Below are 13,700 nucleotides of genomic sequence, written 5' to 3'. Positions count from 1 at the left end.
GGTGATATTCACTTGTGTTTCTCATAATCACAGGATGATCCGGCTGTTGCCAGGGATGAGATAAATCTATCTCACAAGTGGTATGGAAAGGCATGCATTTTTGCGCCACTCACAATTACGCAACGTCATTATTTTATGTAACTTGATAACGGCATCAATTACTGCGGTACACATTTCATGGGGCATTGATGTTGGCCCGACGAAACGGCATCACAATTTCTTACAATTTCTTACATTTTTCTTCTTACTTGAGGTTTGAGATTTATAGGATCTAGCATGGGTGTGATCCATGGACAGGGATTTCTCAACTCAAGTGTAAGAGTTTTGCCAGTAAGCACGAGGCTTGCCGAGTGCTGGCCAGCCAAACTATTACACGATGTTTGAGATATCTTTATTCGCGGAATAGACCCATGTTTGAGTATTTTTCTCACATACATGGAAGCAAATACAAGTTTTTATGAAAGCTTTTCATCGCGCGACCTACAATACTCCTTGGAATGTGCGTCAAATTTGATGACGTCATCATTTACGATATGGTAACTCAACATAAAATGATGATGTTACGTAATTGTAAGCAGCGTCATAAAGCGCGTACCAGCTGTCTTTACCCTATGTGACATCGATTTAGCTTTTCCCTAGCAGCCGCAGATTACATTAGTCATTTACCTAATACTTACAGTGCATCTTGCTTATCTATTGAATTGAAAGCAGCATTAAAGGAATTCACAGGATAATTATAATCATAATAATCTCAAAATAGTTTTTAATAAGTTTTATATCTTTATAAAATGTATTTTTCTTTTTCAGTAACTCTTTGTGCAATGACGAATGTTCGACTATCCGGGGAGACCTGTTTGGAGAGGGATTATCTAATTACCTATACTGATTGCCATATTCCACGACCTTTTATATGTGTAAAGGGGCACACTACGAAAGGTAGTACATGCCATTTTATTTTGCATACTCAACATATAAATGTACCGATATTACATATATCAGACTGAATACTTTCTCTACGTTTGACGTGCTCTTGTCTATGGCTATACATATGATTCTCGGGATTCCATGGACATTAATTCCATTTATGACAACATTTATTTCAAAGGTATTGATACATATTTTTCCACAAAAGAAAATGCTATGAAAGCGATTTATTTGTCTTGAAAAAGTAAACATCTTCACTTAATATTTTCGTACTGATTTTTTTTAATGGACTTTGGAATTCAATTATTCATGTTAATAGTTTTTCACTCTATCTACCCCATGGTTCTTTGAGTATCACTGGGTATCTCAAAAACATTTTAATGAAGTGGATATTTCAGTCATAGTCACAAACCTAGGAAGTCAGAATCACTAATGCAAGATGACGTTGCACGCGTAATAACTCTGAAGTGAAGGGTGGTTATATAAGCGGAAGGTTACACTTTTAGTTGTCATTTACATAATGTTGAAATATTTTGTATAAATATGAACAAAAAATGACCCGAAAAAAATCATAAAAATAAAAAAAACAACATAATTTAGATTTTTAGTCTGAAATTTGTATACATATTAAGACATTTTCTTATGCCTGTCTTAAATATTGACAACGCATTGCTTCATAAAGAGTGGCCTATAAAATTTTCAAAATTTAATGTCAAATGACTTCTTTTTATATTACCTCAGATACGAGTCATATCCAGAAAGAAATTCTACGAACCCCAGAAGGCCAGTTAAAATGGCCTATTGAGGGTCCCGGTCATTTGTATGGTAACAATGTCCGCAACGAATACGAAATACGCGCTTCAAAAGGAAAACGTGTCTTCATCGCAGTTAAATATTTGGATATCGAGTACCAGGAAGAATGTCTGTATGATTATTTAAGTTTCGATGGAGTTATGGGTAAAACTACAACTTTATGTGGGAACAGAAGCACTATCCATCAAAATTATTTTCTTTCTGTAAAACAAGAGATCAAGATAGTATTCCACACAGATTCCTCGATTGGCGGTCATGGTTTCGAGTTATCTTGGAAATGGATAAATAATTACGAATGCATAACGACGGTACATGATAATAAAACCGATAATGGAAGTCTCTCAAGTAAAAACTATCCACTGCCCTATCCGGACGCGGTGCAGTGCTGCAAATCTTTCGAATATGATAGTAAAACGAGAATTATTGTAAATTTTATCAATATCAACATTTTGCCAAACAATTCGAACGCTGCTCTGGTTTTGTACATAGGTGAGCAGGGTTTTGCTTTACCAAGTGTATTAAACACAACATTACCTATTAGTCAGAGAACCTTTATATCCTCCAGGAATCGCTTAAAATTGTGCTTGAGCGCTGATTCGATTGCAGAAAATGAAGGATTCTATGCAACTTATTCTAGATGTAAGTATACCAATCCCTGTGATTAACGTCAGTGATTTGTTATATCCCTTTTCTAATAAATGGTGCTTCTATAATTTCTGAATAACAGGATTTAAAGACCCATGAATCACCTTTCAATGTTTCATTATAATGTCTTTTAATTGCTAAGTAAAAACACATCTAAAGGGTATACCACATGTATGCGAAATCGCTATTGCTGTTTTATAACATAATTTCAATAATGTATTTATTGACACATTTCATGACGACATTATTTCGCAATGTATTATGTCATAAAATCAAAACCTTAACACATGCTTTTTATACCCACTTTTACAGCTACTGAGAAAATTATACGAATATCAGAAACTATAAAGATCACACCACATCAAGAGAGTGACGGAGCTATACAGAGCCTTCATTTCCCGAGCAGTGCACCAAGAAACTGTCAACAGATCATCCACTTGACAACGGACATCGGCTTTAACATAATGTTGGAGATTACGAATATGTCCCTGCTGGATAGTCTACAAAACCAGGCGTATTTGGAAATAATAGACACCTCCTTGGGACCCGGTAATTACATTGTCATTATAAATATGACGGCGGCGGATTCAGCCGCACAAGGACTTACAATCATCCGATCACATTTAAACTCCGTGCAGGTGACGTTTTCAACAGGATCTATATCTGAGCAGCATAATCTTTTTCGTGCAACATATACTATTGCAACAGGTATGTATTTTATCTATTACAAACCAATGAAGTATTAAGGTCGGCTAAGCGGTCAAAATCTGTACCTCGATTGATAAACGTCAATATTATTATGACATTATGACCATGCCGAGATGGTTTTGTTTCTGCGGATATGTTACAAATCAATATATACATTTTCAAATAACGTAATAGATATAGGTTCTCGTTAGATATCACATATATTTCATGAGTGTGACCGAATACATATTCTGTCTGCTGATGTTTATGATATTCACGAGAAAACATTCATGTTTCAATATTTCCTTTTTTTTTTGTATATTGCGTTTTTACGTATGTTATTTGATATAATATGAATAGTATGCAGCAATGGCGCAACAAAATAACTACTTATTCTAGCTTTAATTTATAGGCACCAGAACTAAATGTGGTTTAAGAGTTCTTATTCTGAATACCAAAAGTTACATTCTTATTTTATATCTTATATTATGTAGTGATATAAGATTTTATCAGACACAAGACTTTGGATGTTTCTCTGGTAAAACCGTACAAAATCGAGTATGTTTAATAGTGTCCTGATTAATAGTAAGTGTATTTCAGCGTCCTCCTCGAGTGCAAGAATTCTAAATAATAAAAAATCGCCAACTCGTGAAACACATTTTATACAGACGACATTATAAAATATTCTGATGTTGCTTACCTGCAAATTTTGCTGCGGTTTAATAATGCAAGGATCCATTGAATTTTTATTTCCAGATTCTTCATTGGTCAATTTGTTACAGTAGTATAATATTCCCCCATACTGGTCAAGATGTAGTATTCATACAAGGGTGGTAGTACTTGTTTTGCTTAATGTATTATCAATTTATCTATTTCGTCATAATGTTTTTTATTATTTATTTCAGATGGGCATTATTTAGAAAAAACAAAATATATAAAAGACGGTTCGATAAGTCACTGCGGTAACGATACCTGTTTGAATGGTGGAGTATGTGCCAGCCTAGACAACAGATACACCTGTGAATGTGGTGTGAATACGACAGGTAGAACTATTACGACAATCCACTTTATATTACTGTAAACGTACATAATTTAGCGACTATCTTGTTTTAGTATAATATTTGAATGTAAATCATTTAATATTGTAAAATCATAATAAGTACATCAACACAAGCTAAAAAAGTTGAACGTTGTGTGGCGGTTTTGTAGGTACTATGAATTCAACATTATTAAATCACTTACGTAATACCTGGGCCAATACCCATTAAACTGTTCTCATGCTTAAGAATGAAAACTGCGCAGCCCAACTTCCTTTACCACGCTTAATTCATGAAATACCATTCAAAAAGATAAACCTTAACATCGAAAAAATCTCTTCCTTGAATTCCTTCAAATCATATGTCAATTGTTTCCATCGAGGACAGTGAGTTTGAACACAAAATGTGTATTTAAGTATGAATGCAGTTTCAGGAATACAGGCCCTGGTCTCTTATTCTCCTTGTACTTTCTCAGGGATTTACACGGAAATATATAATTCGTCCTTTATTTTCTATTGTCTTGCTGATTTGAATTAGAATAACTGTTTCAATTGAATATCGGTATGCTCTTGTAGTTTCTGTGCATATTACTTTCAATGTAAATCTGTAAATTAGATTATTTTATGATATCAATTACCTTTATAGGTCTGTTTTGCCAAACTTTTCTGTGTGATCTCCATCCCTGTGTACACGGTCAGTGTGCTGTAAGGGATACTGGCGCCACCTGTGAGTGCGACTCGAACATATGGGGAGAACACTGCAACATGACGGAAGTGCAATGTAGCAAACATCAATGTCAAGGTCACGGAGTATGCGCACAGTCAACAAATAATCCTATATGCATCTGCACAGGGCAATGGACAGGTAGACCAATTTTACTTATCTATGTATTTATGAATATAACCCATTGTATAATACACGTGTATATAATGAGTTTTTATAATGGTAACGAAATAAGAATTTAAATTTAAAATATTGCTAACAATATTGATAAAATGTGACTATCAATTGTTTAATCCAAAGATTAATTGGACCAATTAAAATATCCAAATGATTTAGGTTTTTTTTAACTTTGGTAGTTAAACTGATTATAGAAATGAATCTACTTACCACCATCATATTAAAAATTAACAGCGTCCTAAAAATGATCACTTATGGTTACATATGAAATGTAGAATCAGATACAGCATTTACTTTAAAAACAAAATGAGTCCGGTCAGGGCACGAGTCAAAAAGTTGTCTTCCTTCGTCATTTGTGTTGCTAAGTTATGTATCTATTTATTAGCACAATGTATCATATACACTATGTGTTGGTGATCCGAACATATAGATTTGAATTTCCTGTCGTAGTTGTACCGAGAGAAATATATATAATATAAGTACAATTCGTATCCATGTATGTAAATACATTGCGATCCAGGTATTCATATCATCTTATAGACGTCTTCCACAATGATCATGTCAGGGTATCGGGCCGACCATCACTGCGCCATTGAAACGTTCTTTTTTAAGAACGCCGATGTGGCGCAGCGGTATAGTCTGCGGGTATTTCTGGCTAGGCGACTGGGTGCCGTAGATCGTGAGTTCGAGGCCCGGTCAGGGCACGAGTCAAAAAGTTGTCTTCCTTCGTCATTTGTGTTGCTAAGTTATATATGTATGTATATATATATATGCAGTTATCGTAACACCTATATAGATTCCTTAAACTAATCTGCTTGTTTTGTCATGTAGGTCAATACTGTTCTTCGAAAAAGCCAATACAGAGAGTGGTGACTACAACGGGCGAGAAACTACTGAACGAGCCGATCTGGATAGGCATGATTGTCGTGCTCAATCTTATATTTGCGTTCATGTCTATGTTCATCGTACGACGCCGATGTGAAAAGAAACTTAAATGTTGCAAAGAAATAAAGTCGACCGAAAATGGTAAAACTTCATTAACACCTTGATGTTATCTAATTCCACAATAACTATTTTTTGGTCTATTCGTTCAATAGGTTTTTTGTTCGAATCGAATTTTGTAAAATAAGCAAAATTATATTTAAGCTACAGCTAAAATAACAATGTATGGTAAGTTGCTGTTGCGAGAAAAGCACATTACCTCGTGTCATATTACAGCCAAAATGGATTTCCGCATTGGTACATATAATTACACGTCTCGTATGCCGAAATAACAAGACGTTTTTTATATAATGATATTTGTAAAATTTCATATCATTGAGTATTATATTTCCTGTGATATTTGAGATAAATATGATTCTATGTTTAGTATACAGACAAATGAGGCCGTAGCGGACTAAATGAAAACACATCTGATATGCTTAAAATAACAATATGTTTATATATATATATATATATGTTTCTTTTGATATTTTAGAACAATTGTTATTTCATTTTTAATATACAGATAAAACACATTTGCTATGCCGAAATAATGAAATGTTTTTTACATCATAATATTTCTACTATTTTACGTTATCATTGTGTATCGTACATTTCTTTTGATATTTAAGATAAATCATTTTATTTTGATATACAGATAAATCAGGACGTGGCGGACTAAATGAAAACAACTACCCCTGCCTTGGGGACATGTACAAACACTATCGATACCAAGATAATGATCACGAACTGTCTCTAGAGGAAAAAGAGGTAAGAAACATCGATATAAATGTAACCTGTACACAATCCACTCCCAGGTATCAACACTTCAGGTACTTGGCATTACCGACGAGTCCTTAAGGATCTGCTCTTCTGAGGTTTCAGTCACGTTTCGATCTTCCATAAAAAGTTTTTGCAATGTATAACAAAAAAAATTGCCGTTTTACAGCAAGTTTGTATCGGAATAAAAATGTCAAAATTTCAGACTTCTAATGTAAGTAGATTTGTTAATAGAAGAATTTCATAAAATTGTCCATTTGGCGGTCATTTTGAAAATTGCTGTTTAGGGCATTTTGTGCAAGGCTCAAAATTTACATCTTTGGACTTAAATATTTTCACTAAAACCATCATTACGTTGGCAATTTTGAATGTTTCTAACTCAATTTTTGCTGTAAATCTTTTAGTAAACTGATAGTAAAAAACAAAGTTAGAAAGTACACAGGGTTTTGCATTTTATTTTCATATTTCAGTGTAATAGGAGCGCTTAAAAATATTTTCCCGAAAAATTGAAACATAACAAATATTAGTTCAGGACAAGAAAGTAAGCACACTGACATTTTTGTATCAGTTTAAAAAAAAAACTTTTCCCATTTGATCTGCAAAATATCTTAAAAAAATGTGTCAGCAGAACTTTTTATATTAAGCGTTAAATCTAGAAACAAAATGGGTATTATACTTCAAAATGTAGGGGTAGGGGTTACATAAATTGCTATTCTGATTAAAAAAATAATTGGCTATATTAATTTAACTTCTGAATTTTAAAAGAATATACTAGTTTTTTCAATTTCAAGAACATTCATACATATCTGATAATACACTTTTAAGATATTGTTTTGACTTGCTGTGTGTATGGTCAAAACAGCAGATTTCACGTAAAATCACATACATGTATTATGTCAAATTCTAATCTTTGATCAACAATAGCTCAAAAACAAGTACACCGACATATGATTTTCTTTATATATATATATATCTGTATTTTCCCCTTTAAAATGAGGTATAGCATTTAAAAAGTTAAGCCATCAGACTTTTCACCAGAGCAGATCCTTAAATGACAAAGCAGCTGTATTATGTAACTCATTCCTGTTGTACTGTATCTTACTCTGAATTTGTATTGAGAGGTGCGTGCTAGTATGTCATATGTCTTTTGTATTGTCATTAGTATTATCTTACTTATTGTAGATCATAACGAATTACATTTATTTTATCATATCTTTAGGTATATTTCATAAATTAAAAGTAGACTCTAGAATAGTATATGTGCAGTATTTAACAACTTCCCTGGAATCATCTAGGACAAAATTCTGTTTTTGCTTCCTTTTCTGAGAAGCTATTATTTTTGTAACAAAAATCTATTTTTTCGATAATGTATATGATTTGGTCAATTGATCTAGGCCGGTATTATGTGCTTTGCTTACTTGTATTACGAATATATATATATATATATATATATATATACCGTTTGCATTTTCAATATCGCAATCCAGATTTGACGTTACTTTTATAACGAGACAGTGATCATATCGAAACAGCAATTAGTTTAAGAAATGGCATGATAAATTGAAATAAACGTTAGAGGTAACATTTGAACTGAGATGATACAGCTTGACGTTGGTGTTTATATCAATTGTAGTAGGAAAACAAGATTAGGCATACAGCGCTCGATCTGTTTAACTTTCATAAGCATATTTCAATTTGTCCCTTGTTATTTAGAGCAATAGAAACGTGTAGCTTATGGTATTTTCAACACAGGTCTGAACTTCAACCTAAATAGCACACACTGATATTGGCTCGTTTTTATTACCATTAGGGAGAAGAAAGAGACAGAAAAGAAATTGAGTCACCAGATATAAATTTTGGTAATCATAGAGCGGCTGCCAAGTTGTTTGCATCTTATAATCAACCACAGACCGATTTCGCTGTACCTGTCTTAGATAATCACCCGAGTATGCTCGATAAGGATTCCGATGATTCCGTCGGGGGTATGAAGGGAGGGACCCTCAATTTTTGTACTACGTATGACATGGACTTGCCTTGTGACGAAATCCGTGAAAATGAGATCGCTGAGGCCTGCTTTGATGCCGCTGTCCCTATTCTAAAAATTTCAGAATTAGGAATGACTTCTCTGGAGAACAGTTATATGTGCTCGTTTAAAAATAGATCGCCAGTTCATGATAAACGCCTGTCTGACACAACCCAGCACTGCTATCCAGAAATCGTTGTGATGGACTCAACCCCGCCATATCTGGTCGGGTCACCTGTACTTCGCGGAACTGGTTCAGAGCGTTACGTGGAAATGCAAAGGAAAGTTTCCATAGAAAATCAACCCCAAGCACCGTTTAAACTTTTAGATGTCAGTGAAAAAAGAAAACGTTTCGCTTCAAAGTTGCGTGTAGAAAGATCGCCATTTACCAGTGAAAGTCAAACTGTACGTAATTCTACCTTTAACAGCAGTACTGAGCCTCTGGATGGTTGTACAGTAGCTCATAAATCAGAACCGCATGGCTACACCTTAAGTGATTATAATCGATTAGATCCAAGAACATGTGACCATAAAAGACGGGAGCGAAGTATCGGGTCATGTGAGGAAATTTACGGGTCAGGAACGTTAGAAAATGGAACGAACCAGATGAGCACGGATCAGTTTGGAAGCCAAATAAATATTTGTTCAATGACGGAAAAATCTTCCATGGAAGATCTTTCCAACTACGCCTGTAAGAATGGTGGTGCATCAGACAGAAAATTACGACGGATGAAGCGTCGAAAGAAAGGACATTCTCATGAAATAAGTTCTGGTAACATTCAGAAACCATCGATTTCAAAAACAAGCAGTGATTCAAATTTGCCATATTTCTCGAAAACAAAGCATAAGCACAGACGTTCACGTACAAAAACGAAAAACGATAAATGCCAAAGTATCCAAAGAATGTTGGAATCATCAATGACTGAAGATACGTTATCCATTTCAAGTTCAAAAAATTATGTACGCAAATCTCGAAGTAATGATTTAGTGCCAAATCAAATGGCGAGAAGTCCTTGTAGAGAACCAAACAACTCAGACGCAAAGGTGTTTTATGGATCGACAGTACAGCGAAGACACTCGTATCACACGAAACAAAATGACGATAACGTGTATGACCCCGATACGATGCTGAACACGGACCAAAGTTTGACATATAGACTGGAAAAGAGTGAGAACGATTTGCCAAGACTACCGTCGTTTACGTCCTACAAGGTATTAGAGGAATCGGCAGCTTCCTCTGATGTATCTGGTTTGTTTTCAACGAAAACGAACAAAAACGGCAAGTTGAAATTACCACTTACATCCGACACTGATACAGGGTTTTCGTCGTCATCTCGGAGTCTTCGTTCACCATACGGTGGAAAAGAGGACGCAGATCTTTGTGTACATTCAATGAGGAAAACAAGTAAAATGGATTCTGCGTATCAAACTAAACAAAATTCCGACGATATTATCTTCAGGACGATATCAATTCGAAATCAAGACTCCTTACCAAGCAATGCAAGGTTCGTAAGAAAGATATATTAGAATGTAATAGTAGTATAGTAGAATGCTATTTCATTAATCTGGATCTGCCTCTGCTATCTCGACAACTTTTTGCAGGGTGATAACGCGTTTTCTAACTCTTTTGTTGTGGTCTTCCCTCAAACACGCAGTGATTGACCAAATAATGAATAATGAAGATTTTTGTTTATACTAGTATACATTGGAGGTTGTTCTGTTTAAAGGGTTATATTTCTGTGGAAAGAATAAATTCCCAAAATCGTCTTGAAAGTAAGAATAGATATGTACGTTCCGTTTAATAATGGTCATAGTTTTTTAATCAGGAAAGTTAAACTAAACTTGACAATAAATAATGTGATCTGATTATAAAAGATATTATTGTATTGTGCAGGAAGGATATAAACGTAATAGTACGTTTGCAGCAGGCGGCAAAAAGGTTACAAACATTGTCTTCTTCTGGGGACAGTGCTGTTCATACTACGATATCAGAGGATGATTTGGACGACACGCAAAGGTATTTATTAAAACATAAAGGAAGGTCTGGATAATAATATATAATATGATGTTATTTAATTAATTTTCAATGCAATCTTTGCTCTTGATATCATAATAAAACTTCAGCGTGAATAATTTTGTTTTTGCATGTTAACAAAAGATTTTTTTGTGTATCTTTTATAAAGAGAAAATAAAAAAAAATTCGCAATAGATACATAATACTATGCAATTTTTAGAGGTTTGTTTTACTGAAGGCTTTTTCTTCTTTTACGAAGTATTTTTTAAGCTTGATGAAATATCAATTAGAATTTTCATGATTGCCTCATATATGTTATTCTTGGTATCTTACAATGTGGTATTAGATTTGGGCATTATATGATATAGAAGTATCTCGAAAATGATTTCGGTGAGCAATCAGAAAATAAGCGTACTGCTAAAATATATGTGTTAAACTAAAATGATGAAATGCAACTAATATGTTGGGTTTTTTTTCAGAGAAAATAAGAAAACTTCAGAACATGGCAAACAAAAGGAGGGTCTGGAAGAGGTATCGGAGGAATACTTTGTTTCTTCCAACACATTCGACAATATCTCTTTAAGAAAGGACCTAGATCTGAAGGAGTCCGTGTATGATATCGAGTTACAGGACTTCACCTGTGTTTAGAATAATGTTTACCTGGTTGCACGGTTGTTAATATAGGTCATCGCGTATCTTCGGATATTTTTCTTCTACAACAACACAACATTTATGCTTGAATTCATTTGCGGAAGGCTTATTGATTGAAAGAAGTTGACAAAATATTCATTATTTTCACTTTGGTGTTATAATTGTATCGCCGTGTTAATGAGAATTCTCCCTAGGTTAACGCCATATCCACTGCATTAGTACACTATACATAGCATAATGTAAGGTGATCCAGTGACCTTTCAACTCGTCGTTTGTTTTGTAAGTTGGAACTAAATCCAAGAGAAATGCTTTATATTTAACTTTTATGCTAGGCCTATCACTTTCTAAATACTGGAAAAATAGAAATTACTTAATATAGTCGCGAGAAATAAGATAAAATCTTTAATAAATGACCGTCAAAAGAAAAAAAACCCTTGCCGGTTTAAGATTACTTCAGATACAAAATTGGACGTTATGCACATGGTATTAAAGAGTCAAAAACTATTTTTCGAAGTCGAAATATAATATTATTATGTATTTGATGATTACAATATGGAAGAATACTAAAAATAATCCTTAGTCCTTATTTAAGAAAATAAAGGCTCGACAGTAAGTCTTCATTGTTTTCACAGCTTCTAGGCGATTTACAGATACTGAGGTATGGAAGCCAAAAGTGCGCTAAAGACGTGATATCGAGTATCTTTTTTTGTTGTATACTGTAAATCACTTACGTGGAATTTATTTTCGCGTATCAATTTCAAATTCTTTTATTTGTACAAAAATAACATCTTTGGAAGAGTTAATTTCGCGAAATTAATTATTCGCGGAATCAAAAGGATTTACAGTAGTAATGTTTATAATATTTCTATATGCATACAACGTTAATTTCACGGTGCAAAAATTTCGCGGTTGTCGCTTTTGGAGTTTGCGGGTTCTAAATTTCACGTAATAATGCCTTGTTAACAGGCGAACACTTCTGTATAGATATTTATTATAACACATGTATATACTAAGAATGCACGGTTAAATATTCGCTCAGTGCTTATTTTCCTGCTATATTTAATGCCGCGAATATAGCCAAATTAAATCCCCCGCGTACACTACTATCTATACGGCATTTGTGATATTTGGCAATAGGGCACCAAATAGTCATGAACGTACTGATATTGGCGCATTCAAACAAACGGATTTAAACAAGTAAGCTCAGCGCGATTAACTGGTGCAACCACAAAAGTTGTAGAACAATACATACTGGATTAAGGAACTGAAATCATAATTATGTGAACACGTTCACCGTTAAGGGGCATCTAAACAGCAAATCCAGTCAAAACAGTAATATTTTACAAGACTATGAATTCCGACTTTGGTGCAATTTAACAGAAATAACTTGATTAACTTTCAAAAATGCTCTTATTCGACAATATAAAGAACTCTAGACATGGCAAGAAGACTGCTTTTAGAAAAAAAGTTCATGCGTGGAGTTTGGGGTAAAATATGAATATTTCTGAAAAAGGTCCCTAACTCAGCAGTTTAACAATTTGTCTTTGAAAAAATCCTCTTACTATGATCAAATGTTTTAAAAGTATGATATAGGAGTATTTTTATTAATTGAAATGCCTTCATGCCATATTTGTGTAATATTATTTACAGCCGCCATTTCAAGGTCCAAACAAAATAATTGTTTATACGTGCATAAGGTCAAATCCGGTCAAACAAATGCTCCTGCGCTGAGTCCTAGATACTTGCGAGCATAACAGCCTGGATATATTTTTAAGGTTGGGTAATTTGTGTGACTTAGAATTATTCCATGCTACATCTTACCACAAAGTAACTCTATAGAAAAAAACTGCATCTACAGGAAAGTGTTGGTTATTGTAAGAACCTATATGTTCAAACGAACATTTTGGTATATTACATGACTATTTTTGTGCAAATTCAGATATTTATTCGTGTTTGTAATTCAACATTTTCCCCTTTATAGATGACCTTAAGGGCAACATAGTACGCTCTTTCACATTTTGTCAGATCCTTGCAGAACGATTAATAAAAACATTTCATTTAAAATAAATGTTAGCAATCCGTATTCCATATAATTTTCAAAATCCAATTAATGAGAAATATCATAATTGTCATTAAATAGTTTACATCCGCTAATAAAAATGCCTTCGTTCACTAGTGATGAGAGATTTCTTTGCCAAGACTAACGGCGTTATAAGTACATAGTTGTTATCTATACGGGAGTATA

The 13,700-nt window shown here is 33.9% G+C and overlaps 1 protein-coding gene across 1 annotated transcript in view; it reads left to right on the top strand.

The window, feature by feature from the left end:
• The window catches only part of LOC117337534, a 32,498-nt gene extending 20,254 nt beyond the window's left edge, over positions 1-12,244 (top strand). Inside the window, exons 13-22 of the mRNA XM_033898559.1 lie at positions 808-936; positions 1,666-2,376; positions 2,695-3,090; positions 3,975-4,112; positions 4,752-4,970; positions 5,838-6,032; positions 6,646-6,758; positions 8,578-10,295; positions 10,685-10,807; positions 11,284-12,244. Of these exons, the coding sequence (XP_033754450.1) occupies positions 808-936; positions 1,666-2,376; positions 2,695-3,090; positions 3,975-4,112; positions 4,752-4,970; positions 5,838-6,032; positions 6,646-6,758; positions 8,578-10,295; positions 10,685-10,807; positions 11,284-11,452 (3,911 nt within the window). The 3' untranslated portion in view covers positions 11,453-12,244. The remainder of the gene's footprint in view (positions 1-807; positions 937-1,665; positions 2,377-2,694; positions 3,091-3,974; positions 4,113-4,751; positions 4,971-5,837; positions 6,033-6,645; positions 6,759-8,577; positions 10,296-10,684; positions 10,808-11,283) is intronic.
• The last annotated feature ends 1,456 nt before the right edge of the window (positions 12,245-13,700 follow it).

Source organism: Pecten maximus, chromosome 11 (assembly GCF_902652985.1).
Source record: "Pecten maximus chromosome 11, xPecMax1.1, whole genome shotgun sequence".
NCBI classification, from domain to species: domain Eukaryota; kingdom Metazoa; phylum Mollusca; class Bivalvia; order Pectinida; family Pectinidae; genus Pecten; species Pecten maximus.
The sequence above is the reverse complement of the archived record's forward strand: the minus strand, read 5'-3'. Positions and strand labels throughout refer to the sequence as shown.